Genomic DNA, 27,687 nt, shown 5'->3' with positions numbered 1-27,687 from the left:
AAACTCTTGCCCTTGGAAAGGAGGACCATTATCAGTTCGAATTTCGTCAGGCAAACCAAATAATGCAAACGTCTTTTGTAGAACTGGCTGTACATTTTCAAACGCTGTTGATGCTACCACCTCCACTACTGGGAATTTGGTATATGAATCAATCAGAACGGCAGTCAATCTCCCATCTGGGAAACTCCCAAAGTCCATGCTCACTTTAGCCCATGGTTTCCGCGTAGCTGGTTCAGTTATCACTGGGCAACTCGGAGGTTCTATTGACGTAATGATACAGGAATGACATCTCCCTACCATTTCATCAACCTGAGTATCCATACCCGGGAACCAGACTTTGGCACGTAATCTCGCCTTAGTTTTAGCAGTCCCTTGGTGCCCTAGATGAGCCAACTCGATCACTCTCGACCAGAGACATTGTGGAAGCACGATTCGCCTTCCCCTCAGAACCAACCCCTCATTATCAGTAGACAGCTCATCACGCACCTTCCAGATGCTCTGCATAGCCACCTTTTGATCAGGACAGGACATATGGGTCTTCTCGAGAAAATATTTCCACTTTTTGTGTCTTAACGCTTCTTTGACACAACTCAACATCGCATCTTCCTGGGTAGCGTTCACAATGTCAGTTACGAGAAGAGCATTAGGACATGCCGATTGCACAACCATGCTGACAAAAACTTCAGTACTTTCTTCATCTTGTTCTTGATGAACATTAAACACCTTCGGAGACGGATGTCGAGACAGATAATCTGCAGGATTATTCGCGCCAGGCCGATATACAACCAAGAACCTATAAGGTTGAAGTAGCACAGTCCATCGCTCAATTCTCGGAGGTGCAAGACGTGGGCTACCCGCAAACAAAGGGACCAGAGGCTTGTGGTCAGTTACTACTTGAAACTCATGACCATATAAATACAGGTGGAAATGACGGCACGCCCATCGGATGGCTAGAGCTTCACGCTCGATCTGCGCATACCTGGTTTCAACCGCCGATAACGCCCGACTGGCGTACGCAACAGGGATCCACTCTTGATGCCTCTGTTCTTGTAAGAGGACAGCTCCCAGCCCGACGGGGCTCGCATCCACCACCACTTCAGTTTTCCTGCCAGGATTGAAATAAGCCATAGTCGCTTTATCAAGCAACGCACTTTTAATGTCCACAAACGCCTGTTGTGCGTCTGGAGTCCAGTCCCAGCGGGGTTGCCCTTTTGTGAGTCTTCGAAGGGGTTCAGACATGGTGGCAAGCTGTGGTATAAACCTCCCACAATAGGTGGCCATCCCTAGAAAACTGCGAACTTCCGTTGGATTTTGCGGAACAGGGGCTTGACGGATTGCTTCAGCCTTCCGTGGGTCCACTTGCAGACCATCTTTTGAAAACACATATCCGAAAAACTCCACTGAGTTTTGATAGAAGGCACACTTTTTCTTGTGAAGTGTTAGCCCTGCTTCAGTCAACCTTTTCAACGTCGCCCTTAGATGACGATGATGCTCCTCTCTTGTCTTAGAGTATATCAAGATATCATCACTTAAGTTAATTACACCCGGTAACCCGGACAACGTTTCTCGAATCGCGTTCTGAAATACTTCAGCAGCTGACGACACCCCAAAACTTAGTCTCTTATACCTTCTTAGCCCCACATGTGTCAAGAATGTAGTAATGTTCCTGCTTTCAGGGTCCAGTTCTAATTGATGATACCCCGCATTGAGATCCAATTTTGAAAACCACTGGGCCCCATTCAGATCTGCTATGATGTCGTCCATAGTGGGGGTTATGTGCCTTTCTCTCCGGATAGCCTTATTCGGCAAGCGCATGTCCACGCAGAGACGAATCGCTCCCGGCTGTTTCGGTTTCGGTGCGATCACCAAGGGTGACACCCACGGCGTAGGCCCGTCTACTTTTTCGATGACTCCTTGTTCTTCCAATAGCTGCAGCTCTTTCTCAACAACCGGCCGTAGATGAAATGGCACGCGACGATGTCGTAAAGCCACAGGAGTCACGTTGGGGTCTATGTGCAACTTGATGCGTTTCCCTTTTAGACGTCCTAGTCCCTCGAATAGCTGCGGGAAGTCATGGAGAAGGCGTTCTACTTGGGTGTCGTATACTTGACGCGCAAAGAACACTAGCTCTAACTCTTCAGCCGTATTACATCCTAACAAAGTGCCGCGATCCCCCGCCACAACATAGAATTTGGCCTTCGTTGATCTATCTCCACTGCTTACAGCCACCTCTACAGTTCCTTTGAGGGGAAGGGGATCTCTCCCTCCATAATTATATATTTTGGTAGCTGTCAAGGTAAGTGGCGGGGCAGGTACTAATTTTTTTAAAAGAGTCTCATCCATGACATTGACAGACGCTCCGGTGTCAATGAGTACAGAGACCAGCATTCCATTGACGTGGACATCACTCATGGGAGGCGGTCTCTTTCTTCCTGGCTTTCCCCCCGTAAAGGATATTACAAAAATGTCCTCTTCTTCATCTTCCTCAAAGACCGGACCACTCGCTGTCGCATGATCCCTTATTTCCTCCGCACTCTTGGACACAGCTCTAACATTGGAGTCTCTTCCTCTCTGTTCTCCTGGTTTGGTCCTTCTGGATCGGCACACTTTTGCAAAATGGTTTGGCTTACCACAGCGGTTACATGATTGCCCTTTTGCCGGGCACCCTGCGTTCGGTCGATGCTCATAGCCACAGCTTCCACAGGCTCTATCACCAGTTTTAGCAGAGTTCAGCTTACGAGTTGTTGTCGGACGTGTCTGTACGGCATCCACTTGTTCCTCCTTGACTTGAACCACACGAGTCGATGATGCAGCGGCTAACGACTGACCTCTCACTGCCGCCATAGCATCTGCTCGCACTGCTGACAGTTCATGTGACCTCGCCAGGATCAGAATATCATCAAGGGACATGCCCTGTTGCCGAAGAATGAGCTTCCTTAAAGCATTAGACCTACATCCTTGAATGATCTGCGCTCGGATCTCTTCTTGTTGGTTGAGTCCCGTGCACGAGCTCACCAGTTTTCTCAGCCTGGCGTAAAACATGTCCATTGACTCAACCTCGGTTTGTTGCGCCTGTCTTAGCTTAAAACGTTCGTAGTCCGAGTTAAGTTGAGGATCAAAATGCCTATTCAAGGCGGTCACTGCTGCGTCAAAATCAGCTCTGTCCCCTGTATCAGGGAGAGAATCAAAAAGCTCCTGTAGCTCATCTCCACCCATCAGCAGCATTACAGATCTCCGCACGGCTCCATCTGTCTCTCGAGTGGCACAAAAATAGTTTTCTAGACGATTTATCCATAAACGCCACCTTGGCGCAGCTGTGGCTGGGTCAATCAGTTGACTAAACGGTGGTAATGAAGTAATTGAGGAGTGAATACTATTATTTAGCTGTGCTGGGAGTTGAGGATTCCCTGGTGGTTGAGGAGGATTGGCATTATCAGCATTGTCTTGCTGTGGGGCACTCATTGTCACACTCTCTCACCCCCGTGTTCTATACTCGTTAATAATGTTTCCTTATATTTTCCTTCTTTTTTCCTCAGACACTCCTTCAGAGAAGAAAAAAAAAAAAAAAAATTATTTTTTTATTTTTTTTTATTTTATTTTTTCTTAGGGTCCACCTGCCAATCACCCCCTCCTTCTGTCTCCGGTTCTTGTTGTGTTAATTTTTTTTTCTATTTACTTTTTTTTTCCTTTCTCTCTCTCTCTGCGCGCTTTCCCCTTCTTCACTGAAGGCTTCACTGCCTCGGGGAAAGACGCGCGTCAGTTTCCTCTTCCTCCGGCACAGAGCCGCTCATAGACAGAGCGCTCTGCTAGGAGAGCACGCGCGTGCACCTCAGCGCGTCAATTTCAGCTGCTCCGATAGCAGCGAGGACACGCCCGACGGGGCGGGGCAGGGCTCACCGTCTTGGGCTTCCCCGATCGGGAAGCCAAACCGCACCACCTTCGCCGACGTAGGACTCCACACAAGGCGATCGGGCACCACCAGCGGCCTTCGCCTCTTCCCAGCGGCCGACACCGCACCACGTGGTCTTCTTTGTTTTTCCGGGGCCGACACCACACCACGTTTCAGGTATGTCGTTACACCTCAACCATCTTACGATATTCGCTTAAATGTAACGCAATGTCTCCGATCCCACTCGTCGCCATTGTAGACACGTGGCGCAGCGCTGCATGCAAAGACCACGCACAGACCCTTTCGTGTTGCAGCCACACTCGGAACTGCGTCACCGCAGTTCCTTCTTTATTTATAGACCTGTATTGCGTGCCCCTCCTAGACACGGCGAGCACGTTATTTTATAAGCACGGAGAGCCCGCATGGCTCTCCGCTCAATCTCTACAGCACCCAGTCAGGGGCCTGTCGCCCCTGCACAGTCTAGTGTGCTGAGGGGGCCCCCTGGGGCTCGCCCTCCCCACCCCGCCTACCGGGGGCTGCGGGGGCCTTTGTTAAGCTACTGGCACTAGTTGGCGGTACCTGAGAATAAATACGGATTGGCAGAGGCGGAGTGTGGGTGTCTCTGGAGGGTCTTGAAAAGAGGCAGTAGTTGGGGACCCCCTTTGGCGGTCACGTGCCACAGACCAGGCGCAGGTGTCCAAGGGTAAGGCTGTGAGGAGGAGAGGGGAGGCTGTGAAGAGTGGGGGTGGAGTGTATGTGGGGGGAGTGACTGTGGAGTGCCTGTGAGGCGTGGCAGAGCATGATGAGGTGTTTGGTGTGAGTGAGTCAAAGGGCCAGGAGTGGCCGGGGGGCGCAGGGCGCACATGGGAGGCAGGTGAGGTGGAGCTGGTGGTGACTGGGGGCACAGCTGTGGCTTTGGGGGGGTGTGAGGAGGAGAGGTTGGTGTACATGTGATGTGTGGTGGTGAAGGAGTCAGTGGTGCGGGGAGGGGTATTTTGAAGGGAGGGGTGAGGAGGAGAGGCTGGTGTGACTGTGTAAATGTAACTGGGGGGGGGGTGTATTTTTAAGGAGGGATGCTCTTCGTTCACGCCTCGTTCTTTACTAGGGGGAGGGGCTGGACGCGCGTCGCCGACGGGGAAAGACCCACGTTGCGCGCTCCCGAGCAGGAGAACCCCTACGTGCGCGCGCTCCCGAGACTCCCCCGCGCGGTCATCAGTCCCAGTGGAGCCCAAGAGAGGGGTTTGCCACTAGCAGCATGTGGGGTGGTGCACATGGAGCCCCCTCCAGAGGGGTACCTGCCGGGGGGACCCTACCCTGGGGGGTCACGATGGCGGAGCACCCCCTGCAGCAACAGCGAGTCCCTGGGAGTACAGACTGCACCAAGCATCCAGGAATCTGTGCCGTCTGGTGACCCCCAGGCAGCAGCCCCCCACGGCCCTCGAACTCTTCCAGACCCCCACGGACACCCCAAATCCCCAGACCCCAAGGGAGCCCTAGCTGCAGCAGTCCCGCACGGGCCCCCCAGTGTTTCAGACCCCCAGGGACCCCTGACTGCAGCAGCCCCCCACGGACCCTTAACTGCTCACGGCCCCCTAACTGCTCCAGGCCCCCAGGGACCCCTAACTGCTCCAGGCCCCCAGGGACCCCTAACTGCTCCAGGCCCCCAGGGACCCCTAACTGCTCCAAGCCCCCACGGACCCCTGGTTGCAACAGCCCCCCACGAATCCCCTACTGCTCCAGGCCCACAGGGACCCCCGGCTGCAGCAGCCCCCCAGGGACCCCCGGCTGCCGCAGGTGTGCAGGGACCCCCGGCTGCCGCAGGTGTGCAGGGACCCCCGGCTGCCGCAGGTGTGCAGGGACCCCCGGCTGCCGCAGGTGTGCAGGGACCCCCGGCTGCCGCAGGTGTGCAGGGACCCCCGGCTGCCGCAGGTGTGCAGGGACCCCCGACAGCAGCAGCCCCCCAGGGATCCGTAAGTGCATCACGCCCCCGGGGACCCCGCATTGCACCGCGGCCCGAGGGTTCCCCAGCTTGGCTCTGCCCCCGGTGGGCCGGAGCCCCCCTCTCTCCCCAGGGGGCTTTGACTGCGGCTGACCCTTGGAGTCCTCCCACTTCACCCTACCCCATGGGGCCCCCGACTGTAAGAGCCCGCAGGGGGGGCGGTACCCCGTCCTTCATCCCTGGCGCCTTTAACGGAAGCGGGGCGCTGGCAGTGGAAGGGCATCAGGCGGGGGCGCCTTCCTCCTTCCCCTGGCAGCCCCAGGCGTCTTCAGGTAATGGGGGACCGGTGGTGCCCCCTCGCGCCGAGTCCTCCAATATGGCGCTCCATACCCCGACTTCAGCAGACCCCCCAGCGTCTCTGACCTACACCTTCCGTGGGGCAACAAGAGACGCTGTGGGGCTTGGGCCCCCCACCTTCTGCCAAGGGGCTTTCAATGCACCCCCCAGCGGCTTGATTGCAGGGAGCTCTTGGGGTTCATTGGCATCCTCTTATCTCTGGTGGCCCCAGTCTGCAGTGGGGGTCAACAGGCCCGTGGCCCCCACCCCCAGTTGTTCTGGTAACACTTCACGGGTCACGGTGGCCCAAACACAAGGTCGTGGGGGCCGTCGGAAACCGCTCCAACCAGGGGACACACTCACCACCCCACCCTGTGGGGCGCAGACCCCATCACGCTGCCACGCCTGCCCCCAAACCTGCCCATGTGGCCTTCAAGCCTTCCCAGCCAGTGATCCTGAGGGCCCAGAGCCCCCTGCATGGGAGCGAGTAGCTCATACCGGCCTTGGCTCGAGGAGCCCCCCAGGCGAGGGCTCCTCCAACCTCTCTCTCCCCTCCCTTCCTTGGGGGTGGTCCTCAGACTTCCCCAGCTCCCCTCCCATCACCCTCCCTAGAGCAGGTTCTCCGACTCCTCCATCTTCTCCCCTCCATGCCCTTCCAGGGGGTGGCACCCCGCCTGCCCGCGGTGCCATGAGCCTGGCTGCGCCCCCCAAGAGGGCCCCTGGGCCCTGCCACCTCCGGCAGCTGGCCCTGGCCCATGTGGTGCCCACCCTGAACACCCACGGCCTCTGCTTGGTGGAGCACTTTGCTGGGCTGGGTTTGGGGGAGCGCGTGCTGCAGGAGGTGGTCGCGCTGCACCAGAGAGGGGGCTTCCAGGCCGGGGAGGTGGCCAGCACCCGCGCTGCCGCGGGGAGGACGACAGTGGTCCGCGGCGACCAGATCCTCTGGGTGGAGGGCACCGAGCCCGGGTGTGAGAACATCGGGGCCCTCCTGTCGCGGATGGACACGGTGATCACGCTGGCCGACGGCAGACTGAGCCACTACAAGATCCGGGGCCGGCATAAGGTCAGTGACGTGGTGATCTCCCCCTGTACTCCGTGCAGGGCCAGCTTTAGGGCGGTGTGACCTGTGCGGCCGCCCTGGGCGCTGACCTGGAGGGGGACAGACAGCTATCAAAATGTCAAGATAAGTCTTGTGGTTAATGTTCCTGCTACGAGTTCTGTCTAGTGGCAGTGTTGATGCCATAAAGTAGCGCAGAGGGTTTGTGTGCCTGCGGCAAAGAACAGATCTGCATTTTATGTGGATAACTGAGTGGATTAGTAAAGCGTGCCTCAACTAGCACTTTAAAACAAATGAAATGTATGTGAGAGATGGGCTATGGAAAGACGAGGGGCATTGCCAAGTGATAGTGAGTGAATCCAAGCAGGAGGTCACGGGGGGCAGGGGTGTCAGAAGATATTGTTGCACCTGGAGCCGGCCCTGATCCAAGCAAGGCTTCCAAAAGATGCCCTTTGAAAGGAGCCATCACTGCCATCCATGTAACCCATCACTTCAGCACCGCCCTGACCTCCAGGCCGCTGAAGGCCTCTCATGCCCACAGGTTACTGATGGGGCTGGATGAAGAAGGCTACATGCGTCAGAAGGTGGACCGGTATAACCTGGCGGCTCGTGGTCTGTGGGCCTACGTGGTCTGTGGTTGGATGGATATTGCACCTCCTATACAAGTAGAGTGCCTTGTGTAAGACGTGTGGTAAGCCTATGGTGAGGTGGTGGTGCCCCACGTTGAGGTGGGTGGCGGGCTGGTACCATCTACTAGAGGTGTACCTTGTTCTCTGCATCCCAAGCTGCCGGGGCCCACGGGTTCCCCCTAGTCCTCCCTCCCGCCGAGAAGCCCTTGCCTAGTTTAAGATGCCTGGTCCCTTTTTGGCCAGAAGTTGTGGGCCATGGGACGAATGTCAATTTTTATTTGTGGAAGTTATACACATAAGTGCGAACGAGGGCCAGGATAAGAGCGTCTCACCTATGTGCAGTAAAATCACACGCATAGCATGACCATCACATGTTCTACAGAGATGCTATGGTACAGTGGCATCTTCCAGTCACTGCTTCTTAAAACCCAACAACATTTGCTCACACACATGTAGTGTTGAAGGTTGTAAATTCCCAGAACTGGATCTCCAAACAGTCCTTTCGTTAGCTACGTCCAGATGGAGAAAAAGGGCTCTCCAGTATCAAATCGCTTCTTGTGTTGGTGAGATTTAAGGGAATGCTCAAATAATTTGAAGACGTGAGATGCCTTATGGACATTGGTGATGAGCTCCAGATTTTAGGTGATCACTCTGTTCTTTAAAGGTAAGCTCTCTCAGCAGTTGGATGATCTGACCTGGCTTCAGCTGAATATAAACAGCAGCCACAGGGCCGGTGATCGTTCATTTCAGATGGTGGTTAACATGTAAGCTGGAGTATCCAGGCACATGAATCTGGAGTACTGTGCAAGTGAGGCTGATCTGGTTGGGTGGGGTGGAAGGGGGGAGAAGTCCGGCTTCACCAGGTCAGGCGGTGGCAAACAAACATAGCAAAAGAACTGCAGGAAATTGTAAGGAAGTAACCATTCATTTAGGCTTATCCAAGTGTCCAGAGTTTGGACGTGTTACCTCTGGCTTTCCTCATCCAAGAGAGTTGATGTAACACGCGCTAGGAATGACCAGAGGAGTGGCATTTATTTTCAGATACAAGTCGGGCCTACTGGCTTTACCAGAGCTGCCGGGCACACTGTGCATGTTTGTCAGCATGGCCTGGCAGCAAAAGCAATGGACCTGCCTGGAGCACTGACCCTTATCTGTGGCCTGGTAGCATCAAGTTGTTGTTACCTACAAGGCCCTCTGACGTCTCCAGCTAGTGTTACCAAACTTAAGGTCTATCTTGGGCTTAAAGGGGGACTTATTCCTTCAAGATATAAATACTTGTAATTCCAACGCAGTTTGACACTAAAGTTGGCACCACGCGCCGTGGCTGGGCTCACATATTGCTGTCTGAAGGTGAAATAAATATCAGGAATTCTGTTTACTCACCACAGGCCTTGCAAACTGAAGGAGACAGCCTGCAACTCAAGGGGCAGACATGTCCAAGGCTGGTTTTGAACTGACTGCTGGGAGTCCTGGACTCAGTGCTAGAATGAAGGGGGGTCCCGCAGGATCCTGGTCCCGCCAGCTGTTATCCAGCAGGATCCAGGGTCCCTTTGGCCTGCAGTGACATATGCTGAATTTCTCCCAGAGTAATTTGCCAACTCCGGGGCACAATTCAGCAGCACTTGCCAGCTAAGTGCAGGAGGTGAGGGGGCTTTATTACTGTGCATGCCAGCTGGGACCAAAAATAAAGGGGCATCAGCCTTTCTTTTGTGCCAGTATGAGCCTGGCTGAGAGGCACGTGGAGCTTACCACCTAGAGGCCAAGCGCTACCACCTAGAGGCCAAGCGCTACCACCTAGAAGCCAAGCGCTACCACCTAGAAGCCAATCCTAACACCTAGACGCCCATGGAGGGAAACACAGATATACAGCTTGTCAATTCACAAGCACTTAGAAGAAACTACCATTTGAAGGAAAGCATTTGACTTTGGTCAGTCCATATATATGAGATGCATGTACTGTATGTCAGATGTATTGGTCTGTACGAGTATTTACGCAAATACCAATTTAAATAGCACTTTCTATTTTTTATTTAATTCTTTGAAGTCTTTTATAGCGCTACTCATCCCAATGCAGGTTGTCAGGGATCTTTACAACATACGCACACATTATACGATACGTTGACAATAAGTGCTGCAAGTGTGTAAATCAATGTACAGGATGTTACATAAGACAATGGCGGTTTCCAGGGGGAGGAGTCACTGGTAGGGAGTATATGTTAAGGGTGCACGGCTGGGAGAAAAACAGCCTCGTGATAATAGATCGCGGAAAAAAACAAAAATGTTTTCAGCCCATGGCTTGCAGTTTGCATGCAGCTCCTTGATGCCAGGTCATAGCTCAATGTGCTATATTAGAAGGACTGCAATTTATAAACTGTAAATACTGTTAGGATCTCAGTGTCAAAAGCAGTAAACCACATACCTATCATCATAAAATGAAATGTAATCTGCATGTTACACAATGTGCTTTGCAGGAGACACAATGACCCTCTATGCTACTTTGAGTCAAAACTTGTGACGAGACAATACACAGATCTACCAGCAAGTGTCAATCACCAGAATTATCTAACTTTTATTATTATTCCATGGTATTTACTGGGATCTCTGCAGCAGGTGCCTTAACCCCATGAGATATTGTAAAATGCAGCCTTCGCAACTAATTAAACCAGAACAGATTTACTGTCACTTTTCTCCTTGTTGCCAATTTCTTTGTGGCAGAGTTTTTAAGAAACGTAAACGTCCAAGTTGACTGTCAGATTGCTTTTTATGACTCCGCCCGTCAAGACTCAACAAATTTTTGTTGTCACACCTTGAGCCCCAATTAGTGGGTTCCCGGAGTAAAGTTGTTCCTGTTCCAAAACTTCTGGAAGAGCACCTATGGGTAGCCGTAAGGCCACCCAGGAACCCTGGGAGTAATTAGAGGCGGAGTTACCTTCGATGGTGTAAGCGCAGAGCTGCCGACTTTGGAGCTGGGGAACCAGATTCGAGTCTTAGCAGGGGCTCAACATCCTGTGCTTCTGGGGAAGCCACTGAGGGCCTGATTTAGAGTTTTACAGAAGGGTTACTCCATCATGAATGTGACAGATTCCCCGCCCGCTGTATTACCATCTCCTTAGTCTACAATGGGATCACAATATGGTGGCAGAAGTGTAACAAAGGCCCTTGCAGCCCCCGCAGTGCAGGGGGTCCCGAGCTCCAAGGGGCTCCCTCAGCTCAGTATCCTGGCATGAGCGCTTCTGAGTGAGTTCGGAGGGGTCCCCCTTCATGTACTTTGCAAGGTGGGGGGCCCACAAGTTTCATTAAGCCACTGTAAAGCGGGTGGGATATCAGTCTGTAACCCCCTCCACTACACTCCTGCCCTAAATCTCCCCTGTGCCCCCCAAAAATGAATGTGTCCTTGTGTAATGTAACTGGTGCCATGTAAAGCGCTCCAATACCTTGGGGGCGAGTTTGCGCTATACATAATTGTAAAGCAAAAAACAAGTATCTCTCTCCTTTAAGCGCTAACCTGTCCCCTGCCCCCCACTGACAGGCACGTCTCTTCCCCCAGGCACTTGCCACTGGCTGGGTGCAATGCAGTGCCAGCCGTCAGTGTGCCCGGGTGCTCCGTGTGCCGCCGGGAAGGAAGTGCAGCGCCGAGACGCCTAATTACGGGCGCTTTCCAGGTACCTGTGTTTTCCAAGGACTGTAATTACACAACCTGTCACCTTCCCAGAAAATAAAAGGCTCAGGTCTTGTAAGAACAAGCCTGACTTCCCTGTGCATCACGCCCTGTGCCCCGTGGCCTCCTTTAAAGGAGCACATCCTTGGCTCCACATCGAAGCAAACGTTGGATACACCTGTCCAGTGCTTGGAATGGAAACATAGAAGTGCAGGTACTCTGAACCAGAGTACCTGCTTGTTTCTGGGAGGTGCCGGTACCTTGTATCAGAGTACCTGCTTGTTTCTGGGAAGTGCTGATGCCCTGTACCAGAGTACCTGCTTGTTTCTGGGAAGTGCTGATACCCTGTACCAGAGTACCTGCTTGTTTCTGGGAAGTGCCGATACCCTGTGCCAGAGTACCTGTGCCAGTACCCTGTGCCAGAGTACCTGCTTGTTTCTGAGAAGTGCCGGGACCTTGTGCCAGAGTACCTGCTTGTTTCTGGGAAGTGCCGAGACCTTGTGCCAGAGTAGCTGCTTGTTTCTGAGAAGTGCAGGTACTCTGGACCAGAGTACCTGCTTGTTTCTGAGAAGAGTAGGTACTCCAGTGCTTAATTAGTAAATACAAACGTTCCGGTGCCCAAAGCCCTCCTCCTGAACTTGCGGCTGCTGCAGTTAAATGTGCGAACACGGAATACTGAGGCAGTGTAATCCTGAAGCCATCTCTGGCCTCTTCAATCCATTTACAGCCACTCCCTGCCCCTTCAGCTCACTCCTGCAGCTTTCTGCTTTCTCCCTTTGTGACGCTTTTTCGTTTTTCTCTTCCTCCGGCTTTCCCAGATGTCTTTTGCTCGTAGTAAATGCTTGAGGCTGAAGAATAAGTGCCGGCCCTCAAAAATAAGTGTTGGTGCTCCGCACCGGAAATAACAAGCACAAATTGAGCACTGAGGTACTCTGGACTAGAGTACCTGCTTGTTTCTGGGAAATGCCGGTACCTTGTGCCAGGGTAACTGCTTGTTTCTGGGAAGTGCCGGTACCTTGTGCCAGGGTAACTGCTTGTTTCTGGGAACTGCCGGTACCTTGTGCCAGGGTAACTGCTTGTTTCTGGGAAGTGCCGGTACCTTGTGCCAGGGTAACTGCTTGTTTCTGGGAAGTGCCGGTACCCTGTGCCAGATTACCTGCTTGTTTCTGGGAAGTGCTGGTACCTTGTGCCAGGGTAACTGCTTGTTTCTGACAAGTGCAGGTACTCTGAACCAGAGTACCTGCTTGTTTCTGGGACGTGCCGGTACCTTGTGCCAGGGTAACTGCTTGTTTCTGGGACGTGCCGGTACCTTGTGCCAGGGTAACTGCTTGTTTCTGGGAAGTGCCGGTACCTTGTGCCAGATTACCTGCTTGTTTCTGGGAAGTGCCGGTACCCTGTGCCAGATTACCTGCTTGTTTCTGGGAAGTGCCGGTACCCTGTGCCAGATTACCTGCTTGTTTTTGGGAAATGCCGGTACCTTGTGCCAGAGTACCTGCTTGTTTCTGGGAAGTGCCGGTACCTTGTGCCAGGGTAACTGCTTGTTTCTGGGAAGTGCTGGTACCCTGTGCCAGAGTACCTGTGCCAGATTACCTGCTTGTTTCTGGGAAGTGCCGGTACATTGTGCCAGATTACCTGCTTGTTTCTGGGAAGTGCCGGTACCTTGTGCCAGGGTAACTGCTTGTTTCTGGGAAGTGCTGGTACCCTGTGCCAGGGTAACTGCTTGTTTCTGGGAAGTGCCGGTACTTTGTGCCAGATTACCTGCTTGTTTCTGGGAAGTGCCGGTACCTTGTGCCAGGGTAACTGCTTGTTTCTGGGAAGTGCTGGTACCCTGTGCCAGGGTAACTGCTTGTTTCTGGGAAGTGCCGGTACTTTGTGCCAGATTACCTGCTTGTTTCTGGGAAGTGCCGGTACCTTGTGCCAGGGTAACTGCTTGTTTCTGACAAGTGCAGGTACTCTGAACCAGAGTACCTGCTTGTTTCTGGGACGTGCCGGTACCTTGTGCCAGAGTACCTGCTTCTTTCTGGGAAGTGCCGGTACCTTGTGCCAGGGTAACTGCTTCTTTCTGGGAAGTGCCGGTACCTTGTGCCAGGGTAACTGCTTGTTTCTGGGAAGTGCTGGTACCCTGTGCCAGAGTACCTGTGCCAGAGTACCTGCTTGTTTCTGGGACATGCCGGTACCTTGTGCCAGAGTACCTGCTTGTTTCTGGGAAGTGCTGGTACCTTGTGCCAGGGTAACTGCTTGTTTCTGGGAAGTGCTGGTACCCTGTGCCAGAGTACCTGTGCCAGATTACCTGCTTGTTTCTGGGAAGTGCCGGTACTTTGTGCCAGATTACCTGCTTGTTTCTGGGAAGTGCTGGTACCTTGTGCCAGGGTAACTGCTTGTTTCTGGGAAGTGCTGGTACCCTGTGCCAGATTACCTGCTTGTTTCTGGGAAGTGCCGGTACCTTGTGCCAGGGTAACTGCTTGTTTCTGACAAGTGCAGGTACTCTGAACCAGAGTACCTGCTTGTTTCTGGGACGTGCCGGTACCTTGTGCCAGAGTACCTTCTTGTTTCTGGGACGTGCCGGTACCTTGCGCCAGAGTACCTGCTTGTTTCTGGGAAGTGCCGGTACCTTGTGCCAGGGTAACTGCTTGTTTCTGGGAAGTGCCGGTACCTTGTGCCAGGGTAACTGCTTGTTTCTGGGAAGTGCTGGTACCTTGTGCCAGGGTAACTGCTTGTTTCTGGGAAGTGCAGGTACTCTGAACCAGACTACCTGCTTATTTTTGGGAAGTGCTGGTACCTTGTGCCAGATTACCTGCTTGTTTCTGGGAAGTGCCGGTACCCTGTGCCAGATTACCGGCTTGTTTCTGGGAAATGCCGGTACCTTGTGCCAGGGTAACTGCTTGTTTCTGACAAGTGCGGGTACTCTGAACCAGAGTACCTGCTTGTTTCTGGGACGTGCCGGTACCTTGTGCCAGGGTAGCTGCTTGTTTTTGGGAAGTGCCGGTACCTTGTGCCAGGGTACCTGCTTGTTTCTGGGAAGTGCTGGTACCCTGTGCCAGTGTACCTGCTTGTTTCTGGGAAGTGCTGGTACCTTGTGCCAGGGTAACTGCTGGTTTCTGGGAAGTGCCGGTACCCTGTTCCAGTGTACCTGCTTGTTTCTGGGAAGTGCTGGTACCTTGTGCCAGGGTAACTGCTTGTTTCTGGGAAGTGCTGGTACCCTGTGGCAGATTACCTGCTTGTTTCTGGGAAGTGCTGGTACCTTGTGCCAGGGTAACTGCTTGTTTCTGACAAGTGCAGGTACTCTGAACCAGAGTACCTGCTTGTTTCTGGGACGTGCCGGTACCTTGTGCCAGAGTACCTGCTTGTTTCTGGGACGTGCCGGTACCTTGTGCCAGAGTACCTGCTTGTTTCTGGGAAGTGCCGGTACCTTGTGCCAGGGTAACTGCTTGTTTCTGGGAAGTGCTGGTACCCTGTGCCAGAGTACCTGTGCCAGATTACCTGCTTGTTTCTGGGAAGTGCCGGTACCTTGTGCCAGGGTAACTGCTTGTTTCTGGGAAGTGCTGGTACCCTGTGCCAGGGTAACTGCTTGTTTCTGGGAAGTGCCGGTACTTTGTGCCAGATTACCTGCTTGTTTCTGGGAAGTGCAGGTACCTTGTGCCAGGGTAACTGCTTGTTTCTGACAAGTGCAGGTACTCTGAACCAGAGTACCTGCTTGTTTCTGGGACGTGCCGGTACCTTGTGCCAGAGTACCTGCTTCTTTCTGGGAAGTGCCGGTACCTTGTGCCAGGGTAACTGCTTCTTTCTGGGAAGTGCCGGTACCTTGTGCCAGGGTAACTGCTTGTTTCTGGGAAGTGCTGGTACCCTGTGCCAGAGTACCTGTGCCAGAGTACCTGCTTGTTTCTGGGACATGCCGGTACCTTGTGCCAGAGTACCTGCTTGTTTCTGGGAAGTGCTGGTACCTTGTGCCAGGGTAACTGCTTGTTTCTGGGAAGTGCTGGTACCCTGTGCCAGAGTACCTGTGCCAGATTACCTGCTTGTTTCTGGGAAGTGCCGGTACTTTGTGCCAGATTACCTGCTTGTTTCTGGGAAGTGCTGGTACCTTGTGCCAGGGTAACTGCTTGTTTCTGGGAAGTGCTGGTACCCTGTGCCAGATTACCTGCTTGTTTCTGGGAAGTGCCGGTACCTTGTGCCAGGGTAACTGCTTGTTTCTGACAAGTGCAGGTACTCTGAACCAGAGTACCTGCTTGTTTCTGGGACGTGCCGGTACCTTGTGCCAGAGTACCTTCTTGTTTCTGGGACGTGCCGGTACCTTGCGCCAGAGTACCTGCTTGTTTCTGGGAAGTGCCGGTACCTTGTGCCAGGGTAACTGCTTGTTTCTGGGAAGTGCTGGTACCTTGTGCCAGGGTAACTGCTTGTTTCTGGGAAGTGCAGGTACTCTGAACCAGACTACCTGCTTATTTTTGGGAAGTGCTGGTACCTTGTGCCAGATTACCTGCTTGTTTCTGGGAAGTGCCGGTACCCTGTGCCAGATTACCGGCTTGTTTCTGGGAAATGCCGGTACCTTGTGCCAGGGTAACTGCTTGTTTCTGACAAGTGCGGGTACTCTGAACCAGAGTACCTGCTTGTTTCTGGGACGTGCCGGTACCTTGTGCCAGGGTAGCTGCTTGTTTTTGGGAAGTGCCGGTACCTTGTGCCAGGGTACCTGCTTGTTTCTGGGAAGTGCTGGTACCCTGTGCCAGTGTACCTGCTTGTTTCTGGGAAGTGCTGGTACCTTGTGCCAGGGTAACTGCTGGTTTCTGGGAAGTGCCGGTACCCTGTTCCAGTGTACCTGCTTGTTTCTGGGAAGTGCTGGTACCTTGTGCCAGGGTAACTGCTTGTTTCTGGGAAGTGCTGGTACCCTGTGGCAGATTACCTGCTTGTTTCTGGGAAGTGCCGGTACCTTGTGCCAGGGTAACTGCTTGTTTCTGACAAGTGCAGGTACTCTGAACCAGAGTACCTGCTTGTTTCTGGGACGTGCCGGTACCTTGTGCCAGAGTACCTGCTTGTTTCTGGGACGTGCCGGTACCTTGTGCCAGAGTACCTGCTTGTTTCTGGGAAGTGCCGGTACCTTGTGCCAGGGTAACTGCTTGTTTCTTGGAAGTGCTGGTACCCTGTGCCAGAGTACCTGTGCCAGATTACCTGCTTGTTTCTGGGAAGTGCCGGTACTTTGTGCCAGATTACCTGCTTGTTTCTGGGAAGTGCCGGTACCTTGTGCCCAGGGTACCTGCTTGTTTCTGGGAAGTGCCGGTACTTTGTGCCAGGGTAACTGCTTGTTTCTGGGAAGTGCTGGTACCCTGTGCCAGGGTAACTGCTTGTTTCTGGGAAGTGCCGGTACTTTGTGCCAGATTACCTGCTTGTTTCTGGGAAGTGCCGGTACCTTGTGCCAGGGTAACTGCTTGTTTCTGACAAGTGCAGGTACTCTGAACCAGAGTACCTGCTTGTTTCTGGGACGTGCCGGTACCTTGTGCCAGAGTACCTGCTTGTTTCTGGGAAGTGCTGGTACCCTGTGCCAGAGTACCTGTGCCAGAGTACCTGCTTGTTTCTGGGACGTGCCGGTACCTTGTGCCAGAGTACCTGCTTGTTTCTGGGAAGTGCTGGTACCTTGTGCCAGGGTAACTGCTTGTTTCTGGGAAGTGCTGGTACCCTGTGCCAGAGTACCTGTGCCAGAGTACCTGCTTGTTTCTGGGACGTGCCGGTACCTTGTGCCAGGGTAACTGCTTGTTTCCGACAAGTGCAGGTACTCTGAACCAGAGTACCTGCTTGTTTCTGGGACGTGCCGGTACCTTGTGCCAGAGTACCTGCTTGTTTCTGGGAAGTGCTGGTACCTTGTGCCAGGGTAACTGCTTGTTTCTGGGAAGTGCCGGTACCCTGTGCCAGGGTAACTGCTTGTTTCTGAGAAGTGCAGGTTTGAATTTTAATTCAAAAATAAAAAAGTGCCGGTACTCCGTGCCGGACAGTACTGGTTTATTTAAAGCACTGCACCTGTCCCATTAGAATAGTTGCTCGAAATAAGTCATCGAGTGTAATCACCGAACCTCAGCATTTGAAGACCAGCTTATTCACACTGGGAGGACTCGAACATGAAACCCGGTGCAGAAGAGAACTGTTATGTCCATCAGTGACCTGGCGCTTCCCGGAAGGACACGTCATCCGTGACCAGGCTGACCAGGCGCCCCGGTTGTGCCAGAAAGTCCCGGGTTTCATCATCTGTCCGGCCAGTTCCACTGATCTCAGCTCATGCCCGGTGTTTCAGGGGTCTAGTGAGCCCAGCGCAGGCGCGCTTTTATGTCTTGCAGTGCACAACTGGTGTCCAGACGTGTCCCAACTCACTTTATGGAATGATGTGATTCTCTGTTTACAAACTGCATGTAATGTATGCCCCGAGTGCCTCGGTGCTGGAGGGGGCTCCGTTGGTGGGCAGGGAAGGAGCGGTGAGCGCTTCTCCTGTTTCACTTTGTGCTAATCCGCCAAGAAGTGAGTATCTTTTTGTCTCGTCTTATGTTAAGGATTTGTTCTTACGTCTTCGTGCATTTATTGCAGTTATTATATAACTCAACCCAAAGGCCAAAGGCCTGCTGCCAGGAAGGGGTGGGGGGGCAGCACGCAGAGTGGAGGGTGCGGTGGGGGGAGCAGTAAAAAAAAAAAAAAAAAGCTTACCTGCCGCCTTAGTGTTCTGCCACTCCCGCTGCCTCGTGTCTTCTTCGTCCCTCCCCAACCAATCCCGTCAAGAAGTGCTGGGATTGGCCTGAGCGCGCAGAAATGCCGCCCAGTGAGAGAGTGGGAGCCCGCGCTTGGTCTCCGCCGGCTGTAAAATAGAACTGGGTGGAGAGTTCTAAGTGCGCATGTCCGTTTGGCTGGCCTCAGACGGACGGCCAAACTGACATGTACATTTAAAAGCATACCACCACTCCTCGACGTGGAGGATGGTGGCTCCGTTCGCCCTACATAAGCGGAAAAATAAAGGGATAATAAAATACTTTTTATTATCCCTTTATTTTTTCTGCTTTCAGCAGTGGGGCAACGCTGCTCTCCCGTAGCAGAGGGGCTGCCCGGGCTTCATATGATCACCAGGTACATTACACAAGGTCACATTCATTGCTTACAAGCCTGGGGAGATAAAGCCATTTGCTCAGAATCACAGGATGTTAAACCGACGCCGAGACTCAAACCTGGGGCCTCATTTAGGAGGCCTGTGGCACAGGGATGGTGCAGCAAATGCCTTACTGCTCCGCCCTGCACCACCAGGAAAGGGCAGAAATGTGCTGTAACTACAAGATATGGAGCATTTCTGTCCCCTCCCCCCTGAGTTGGTGCACAAATAGCTGCCTCGTGCCAACGCAGGTGCACCATGGTGCAAGGGTGCTTGCATAGTGGTGGTGATTGTTTTTGTGCAGTAAGGCATTCCTTCCTGCACAAAAACAATCACAAGAGCGGTTTCCTCTTTCTATGTGTGCTGCAGAATGCCCGTTGCATCATTTTTATGCCACCCCTGAGACTTGTAAATCTGGGAATGCGTCAGATTCTTTAGGGTTCCATGGGTGTTGCGTGGGAAAACCCCAAGCAACACCCATGGAACGCCCCTTTCACGCAGTGTTATGCGTGAAAGGGTTCCATATTTACAAGGCTGTGAAAAGCCATGCGAGGCGGCTTTGTGTGGCCTTGTGAGTATGGGCCGGCACTATGTACCGCCGGAGCCTAATGCCGCTCTGGTGGCGCATTGTGCCGCTAGGTTCTCGTAAATGAGGCCCGCGGTTACCCAGTTCCAAAGTGGGGTGTTCAGGTCCTGATGCCACATCCTTTGGATAGGAGTGGAGGGAGGAAGAAACCACAAGAAACATCAGCGCATTATGGGGCTTGAGCTGAGCCCGGCTCGAGCAATCAGTGGCTTGCCGACATCTATAGGGAAGTGATCATGTTTACTGGCACCCACCACCTTCTAAATCAAAAATACCTCCAGTGGGATTTGGTTTCAGAAGAGTCCTAACCCCATCAAACGTGCTGCATCCAAGCACTTGAACTGCGGATATGAAGCCGGAGGAGGAGAGGATAGAGATGCCATTTGTCTCAGAAGGAGAGATGAGAAGACAAAACCTGCACAGACTTAGAAACTTGTGCGTCATAGTTCAGAGAACGCCGGTGTCGTACACAGGTGCAAGAAATAGGAACGATACAGCGTGGAAACAATGAAACACCATCCAAACCTGAATGGTGAGGGATCCTCACAGCTCTGTTCTTGTTTGTGGATGGTCACCAAATACAAACATGAGTTTTTCTCTTTCTGTTGTGCTCAGGAAGCCTTCCTTTCCTCTTCCATTGTGGAGTGGTATTTGGAGATTGATAGAACAAGCATTTGCAATGCAATGGGTCTCGCATTTGCTCGAGTTAGAGCTATTAGCGTTGTAAACTCCCAGCTGGACTTTTCTTGCCACATAAATTAAAGTAAACCGGTTGACATAAGCGAGCCGATTGAAAGCGCCACAGCCGCCATGAGCGTGAGCACGAAGGAGAAACACAAAAGGAAAAAGAAGTTCACTCGCAGTCAGAAGTATCAGCAAAAGTGCAATTAGCCATGTGAGAAGGTCGATGTCCAAGGCGGTAACCAAACTGCCACAAGGAGGGAAAAACGTAAAGGATTTACCAATGATAACGAAGGATTTTTGAAGGGGAAGCCCATGAACGAGTGATGGTGATGGGCATGAGGTGGGCATTGTTAAAAGCCCAAATAGATAACACCTTGGAAAGGCAGCTCTTGCGCGCTGCTATGCTCGACCTAAAAAGGGCATCCTTCCATCTTCATCTTTCCCAGGGAACGCATCTCGAAGACACAAGCCTATTGGAATGCCTGACTTGAAGCATATTGACGATTAGTGAATTCCAATCTTTGTACACACGGTTTGTATTTGGTGAGTGTTCGTCTACATTTTTGGGCTAGATAGTTTAAAATACCGATTTTTTGCAAATCGCTATTTGGGAATCACAATTCCTAATGCACTAAAGTGAGATCTAGCCCTGAATTTCAAATTAGTGATTCTTAGTGGGTTGCTAATGGGCCTACCTCATGAATATTAATGAAGTCGGTTGCAATTTGTGCCTCACTAGGATTCACTACCATCACTGGGATGGGGGCCTGCTGGGGTCCGCAGACCACCATGTCTATGATTGCTTCATTTTTTAATGCACCCATTTTCCTTAAAGGAAACTAGGATGCGTTAAAACGTCTTTTTTTAATTTTTTTATTTTAATTTTTTAAGACTAGAACCACTGCTTGCTCTTAAAGAATATTTTTTCAAACATTCTCGAAGCGGAAGGAGTCCCAAGAGGACACGTTCCCATTTGTGAATAAGTTACCACCAACTTTGAGTTAGTGGTAAAATGTGAATGTTTTGTGACCACATTTCAGTTGCAAATCACTAGTACTTAACATTCTGAGCCCCTGTTTGGAAGGGAAGCCCTAACACGCCCCTTCCAAATAGCAGTTCTGTTTTTGTTTGCAAATCTAAACTGTGATTTGATAACAAGTTACTGAATCACAATTTGGTGTTTGTATGTTACAAAAAGTATTTTCCCGGTTCTGAGCGTTGGTCCGTTTACAACAGCAAAAATACTTTGTACATCTAGCCTTGTGTGCTTTTTGACTACAGGTATAGTGAACTTTTATGTTTTTGTCCTTGTAAACTGTGACAGTCTTGCGTAAGCAGTGTATCGCCCTAGGTGTGTCCTGCAGTGCATAGAGAATGTCCAGATGTCCTTAGAGTGTTGTGTTTCCAACCAGACGCAGCAGCAACACACAGATCAGGACTTCGTGCCATCCTACTTGTAAGCAGCTCAACTTTCTCATGTCACACTGAACTATTGCCCTGCTGCGTTTAAAGGTTTTGCAATCACAACATATGCGATAAAAAAAAATAATCACAAGCTTTGCGACTGCAAAACCACAAGTTACAATGTACGAAAGGCACACAGGAGACCTCGCGACTCACTGCAATTTGGGTGGAGGAAAGTGCTTGCTACATACGCCACAGGTCCTAAAGCAGTCCCTGTTTGTCTGATGACTGCTTGCACCAGAGCTACTGGACTCCAATGTATTTGTCGCAAGCTCCCGGGGGTGTCCCTAGTGTTGTGCACTGGATGCAGGCTTCATGCACATGGTGTGGGACTGTCGGTTGCTGCAACATGCATGGCTGGAGATGAGAGACTATATAAGGAGTAGAAGAAGGCGCGATACCACATAATCCCAAGCTCTGTCTGCTGGGTGCACAAGCAAGGGCTGAAGGAGACATTATCTGCAGGTTGATAAACCTAGCACAGATGCTCTTCAATGGCAGAGAGCAATGTATTGGAAGGCCTCTATGGCACCTACCTTGAGGAGCTGGCTGGGAGAGCTACTGAAATGGGCCAGGACCAAACTGGAGGCCATTCCACTGGTCTGACTGTGCAGCAGGAGGCGTCTGGCAATCACTGTTTGGGATCTTTGCCACAAGACTAGAACCTAAGAATGACTAGAGACCACCTTGAGGGGGAAGCACTGGGAAGCACCCTAGTATCTATGAATTTTATCATATGGCATGGATCCATTTTCTTGTAACCCGTGTTACATGCACGCTACACAGACGGGGGAGCTCTGTGGGTAAAATGCCCCAACTCTCACTCTTCATTGGGTCTGGACATTGTCACCCTGATGATTATAAGCAAATTGGAAGAGATGGTGCATATGTTTTTGCGACTCCAACATGGTTGTCTTTGTACGTAAATATGTCACGGGCTACTTGTCGTTTATGTCTCTGGCCCACTGGAACTGCAGACTGGTCTTGATCCTTGTAAGTTCTGCCTTGACCAAGGTAAGGGCAGCCCTTTCTGGTAGCCACGGTGCTGCTGACGATGGAACGCCAAAAGGCAGTCTGTGCCCTCCAGAAGGAGTCCCAGAGGAAAAAACCCCAAAGGGAAAAACCTATATAGCAGGAACTCCCTGGAACAAAAATAAGCAAAAAGGTAAGTCTTCCAACAAGAAAACAATACTGGAAGAAACTGGAATAAGCGAGGGAAAAACTGGAGAAAAAACAACAGGAGCGAAGATCACCACCAAAGGAAGTGTTGCAGCGCAAGGAGAACAAGAATCACACTCCTTATATACCCTAAAACAGGAAATGACCAACAGGAAGAAGAAAGACACCATATTGGATGGGGAAAGAATCCTAGGAGAATATGGAGGAAGCGGCCATTTTGGAAAAGGGTCCTAAGGCATGCAGGGAAAAAGAAAGGCATGCTGGGAAAAAGAACATGGCTGCTAAGTGTAAAAATAAGGAAAGAAGAAAAAGAGAAAGAAGAAAGGAACAGAATGCATCAGGTAATTCAGGGGTCTGGGGTGCCATGCCTAATATTGAGGGCACACCGCGCCCAGAACTCGCTGAGGCCCCATGCCCATTTTGGGGCCTCGTGCAAGGAAATACAGAACAGAAGGGGCCCGGCTGCCAGAAACATGAACCGAGCCCCGAGCCGAACGCTCAGCTCCCGCCGTGGCCCGCCACCGGAGCCCCGGGTTTGTGCAGATACAAACGAAAAAACTGATCAAAAGTTGGGTGAGAACAGAAGTAGCATCTTCCCACGAACACTCACTAAGAGTATAGCCCTTCCAATGGATAGGATACTGGAAATGGTTTCAGAATATGCGAGAATCACACATTTCTTGGACTTCATATTCAGGTTCATCATTCACTAACAAAGGGGGAGGACAGGTGAATTGCCTATGAAAAGTGTCAGGCTTATAGGGCTTCAGTTGAGAAACGTGAAATACTGGATGGATTTTCCATGTTCGGGGCAAACAAAGCCGGAAGGACACTGGATTAATCTTCTGAAGAATTGAAAAGGGTCCATAATAGCAGGGTTTAAACTTATTTTGTGATAGACGAAGGGGCAAAAATCTGGAAGAAAGCCAGACCTTTTCTTGGATTGGATAAGATAGAGCCTCACATCGTTTATCAGCCATTCTTTTCATGTGTGTTTTAGTAAACAAAAGATTAGACCATATAAGGCATTGAATTCTATGTAATTTTTGGGAAAAGGAGGTGACTGCAGGAAGTGTAGAAGAGGTTTTAGGATTAGCAGGAAAAGATTTGGGATTAAATCAATATGAGCAGAAAAAAGGAGTGGCTTTTGAGGCACAGTATTATAGGAAAATTCAGCAGTGGGTAAATACGTGGACCAGTTACTCCGAGTGGTATTGCAAAAACAGCAGAGATATTGCTCGAGTCCTTGATTCAGGCGTCCCATCTGCCCATTAGTTTGAGGATGGAATCCAGAAGATAAGGCTACCTCGATATTTAGGGTTTTACAGAAATGCTTCCAAAAACCTGATATGTAGTGAGGGCCACGATCTGAAACAATAACTTGAGGGAGGCCATGGAGATGAAAGATCTCTTGTATGAAGGCTTGGCTTAATTCTTTGGATGTAGGTAGCTTCTTCAAGGCAGTAAAATGAGCCATCTTTGTAAATGAGTCTACAGTCCCCATTATAACTGTTTCCTGCTGAGGGTGGTGATGAACACACAAAATCGGTTGATATAGTATGCCAAGGGACTGGTGGAACTGGTACAGGTTGAAGCAGTCCTGCAGGCCTCGAATGGGGTATTTTTGCTTGGGTGCAGATGGGACAAGATACCACGTAACTCTCAGTATCTTGCTTAAGTGTAGGCCACCAAAAAGAACGGAGTAATTCCTGTGTGGCTTTGATACCACGATGACCGGCCACGGGGGAGTCATGACACATTTGTAGTGCTTTTTTTTGCACTTTATTCAAAGGTAGGAATAACGCGTCTGTATGGTAGTAGTACCCTTGACTCTTGCGTAGTTGTGGATGCAGCTCCTTCATCTTTTGTTCTGAAAGGGTTGAGTACTCAGACCATACTTTATCGAGGAAAGACTGGACTAGACCAATCATTTTGTCTGGTTCAGTGAGGTGTTGTGAAGGGGTGTTAGTACTTTAGTACCTTCAGGGTAACGTCGAGACAGATCGTCCACCAAGATATTTTGAGAACCTGGAATATAGGTAATATAAAAATGGTATTGGCTAAAGAAGAAAGTCCGACGGGCTTGGCGCCTGTTCTGGCACTGAAAGTGTTGTAGCATCATAAATTGTGATGGTCGGTTCTCACTTCAAATGGTTCCTTAGAACCCATAAGGAATTGTCTCCACTCTTGACGAGCTCTTTTAGAGCTAGAAGTTCTCTTTCCAACACCGAATAATTTTGCTCAGAATCAGAGAGCACATGGCACAGATAAAATATCAGATCTTCTAATCCGTTGTCCTCCTGTCTTTGTAATAATGCTGTCCCAATAGCTCTTTCTGAAGCATCAGCGACTACGATAAATTGCTTGCTGGTGTCCGGATGGCGTACTATAGGCGCTTGGGTGAAAGCTCGTTTTAGGTTTTGGAAAGCATTTTCAGCCACCTCCGTCCAGATGAAACCATTTCGCAAACTCTTTTTTTTTTTTTTTTTTTTTTTTAAAGAGTTTGTATAATTTGGCTAGTTTGTTGAGCAAAGTCCGAAATAAATTGGCAATGAAAGTTGGGCAGTCTTAAAAAAAAAAAAAATCACTGGGTTTCTTTGATGGACGAGGGAATGGCCAATCTAGGATGGCCTGAACTTACTCTGGATCCATGGAGCTACCGAACTGACTAATGTGATATCCTAAATATTTTACCTCTGTCTTTTCAAATTCACATTTCTCTGGTTTACAGTAGAGTTTATGTTGCCTAAGTTTGTCTAGTACTTGTTTTACGTGTTTGGTGTGAAGTTCGGAGTGTCTGGAATATATTAGGATATCTTCTAAATAATTCACAACGGTGTGATTTAACAGGTCAGAAAATACTGAATCCTTGAATCTTTGAAAAATAGAGGGGGCGTTGGTTAAACCAAAGGGCATTACCCTATAATCATAATGACCGAAAGGTGTATGAAAAGCGGTCTTCCACTCATCCCCTTCCTTAATTCTTAAAAGATGGTATGCTCTCCGAAGGTCTAACTTTGAAAAGATCTGTGCCCCTCTAACTGCTTCCAATATGTTTTTGATGAGAGGTAGTGGATATCTGTCTTTTTATAGTGATTACATTTAATCCACGAAAGTCTATACAGGGACGTAGATCCATTGTCTTTTTGGGCACGAAGAAGAGGGGGGCCCCAGCAGGAGAAGAAGATGGTGCAATGAGACCACTCTGTAGATTTTCTTGCAGGTATTCCTTGAGTATCTTTTTTTCAGGTTCCGTAAGAGAGTACATTCTACCAAAGGGGACAACCGCTCCAGGTTTCTGGAGAATGGTACAATAGTAGTCTGTATGTGGAGGCAGTACTGGTTTAGTGGGTTTTTGGAACACATCTATATAATCCAAATAATGGCCAGGTACCCCTTGACTAGAGTTTAGGGAACACCCTTATTCGGGTTCTGTGGATAACATCTTCTTTGGGGACCAGTAGTTTTCTGAGGCACAACAATGGTCTTGACAGAATTTGGAAGACATAGAAATAGTTCTGGTTTCCCAATTGATATAAGAATTGTGCTGTGTAAACCAGGGTATTCCTAAGATTATTGTATGATTAGGAGAGGAGATTAAATCAAAGGAGACATGTTCCTGATGCTTTCCAAAGTGTAGACATAAGGTAGGAGTAGTACTGATGACAGGACCGGATGCTAATAGGGATCCATCTACAGTATGAACCTGTTCTGGAATGTCCTTCGGTAGTCGTGGAATTTTTTGTTTCTTGGCCCAAGTCTCATCCAGATAAATTCCACTGGCTCCACAGTCTAATAATGCCAATCCTCTTTCTTCCCAACCACTTTTTCTGGTTAAGTACATAATCGCACTTTTGTCGATAGGTTTCATTACGAGTGAAAAGTCCGGTTAGGAGTTTACAACGCTATTAGCTCTAACACGGGCAAACGTGAGACCCGTTGCATTGCAAATGCTTGTTTTACTAACTCCTCGTGACTTCCTGTGTTACATTTTATACTTGGCCCCACGTCACTCCCGGCTTGACCATTTCGCCATAGAGAGCAGGGTCCCGACTAAGGACCCCCCCAGCCTCGGGCTGCAGTTGGACCCACCTGGTTATATATAAACAATACATCCTCCACGCTTTTACACCCTGCCCCGGCTGTCTCTTTGCTGCCCCGGCTGTCGCTTTGCTGCCCCGGCTGTCGCTTTGCTGCCCCGGCTGTCGCTTTGCTGCCCCGGCTGTCTTTTTTTGTGCCTCAGGTGTCTTTTCTGCCTCAAGTGTCTCTTTGCTGCCCTGGCTGTCTACCTCCCCAGCTGTCTTCCCCCGGGCAGTAGATGCCTCTGCCCTGCCTGTCCCTCGCCTAGCGCCTGAGCTGCCCCTGTTAGTCCGTCCTCTATGTCCACGGTCCTCTCTTTGCACCCTGCCCCAGCTCTCCCTGTCCTGCCCTAGCTGTCCCTGTCCTGCCCTAGCTGTCCCTGTCCTGCCCTAGCTCTCCCTGTCCTGCCCTAGCTCTCCCTGTCCTGCCCCAGCTCTCCCTGTCCTGCCCCAGCTCTCCCTGTCCTGCCCCAGCTCTGCCCCAGCTCTCCCTGTCCTGCCCCAGCTCTCCCTGTCCTGCCCCAGCTCTCCCTGTCCTGCCCCAGCTCTCCCTGTCCTGCCCCAGCTCTCCCTGTCCTGCCCCAGCTGTCCCTGTCCTGCCCTAGCTCTCCCTGTCCTGCCCCAGCTCTCCCTGTCCTGCCCCAGCTCTCCCTGTCCTGCCCCAGCTCTCCCTGTCCTGCCCCAGCTCTCCCTGTCCTGCCCTAGCTGTCCCTGTCCTGCCCTAGCTGTCCCTGTCCTGCCCTAGCTGTCCCTGTCCTGCCCCAGCTGTCCCTGTCCTGCCCCAGCTGTCCCTGTCCTGCCCCAGCTGTCCCTGTCCTGCCCTAGCTCTCCCTGTCCTGCCCCAGCTGTCCCTGTCCTGCCCCAGCTGTCCCTGTCCTGCCCCAGCTCTCCCTGTCCTGCCCTAGCTGTCCCTGTCCTGCCCTAGCTCTCCCTGTCCTGCCCCAGCTCTCCCTGTCCTGCCCCAGCTCTCCCTGTCCTGCCCCAGCTCTCCCTGTCCTGCCCTAGCTGTCCCTGTCCTGCCCTAGCTGTCCCTGTCCTGCCCTAGCTCTCCCTGTCCTGCCCCAGCTCTCCCTGTC

The 27,687-nt window shown here is 51.2% G+C and overlaps 1 protein-coding gene across 3 annotated transcripts in view; it reads left to right on the top strand.

The window, feature by feature from the left end:
* Window positions 1-4,993: 4,993 nt before the first annotated feature.
* LOC138260510 (prolyl hydroxylase EGLN3-like) overlaps window positions 4,994-27,687 on the top strand; it is a 121,200-nt gene continuing 98,506 nt past the window's right edge. For all 3 annotated transcript variants that reach the window (XR_011198865.1, XR_011198864.1, XM_069209099.1), the window contains exon 1: window positions 4,994-7,227. Coding sequence is in view for 1 of the 3 variants with exons in the window: in XM_069209099.1 (XP_069065200.1) it covers window positions 5,161-7,227 (2,067 nt within the window). In the remaining 2 variants the exon portion in view is untranslated. The remainder of the gene's footprint in view (window positions 7,228-27,687) is intronic.

Source organism: Pleurodeles waltl, chromosome 9 (assembly GCF_031143425.1).
Source record: "Pleurodeles waltl isolate 20211129_DDA chromosome 9, aPleWal1.hap1.20221129, whole genome shotgun sequence".
In the NCBI taxonomy this organism is placed as follows: Eukaryota; Metazoa; Chordata; class Amphibia; order Caudata; family Salamandridae; genus Pleurodeles; species Pleurodeles waltl.
The sequence above is the reverse complement of the archived record's forward strand: the minus strand, read 5'-3'. Positions and strand labels throughout refer to the sequence as shown.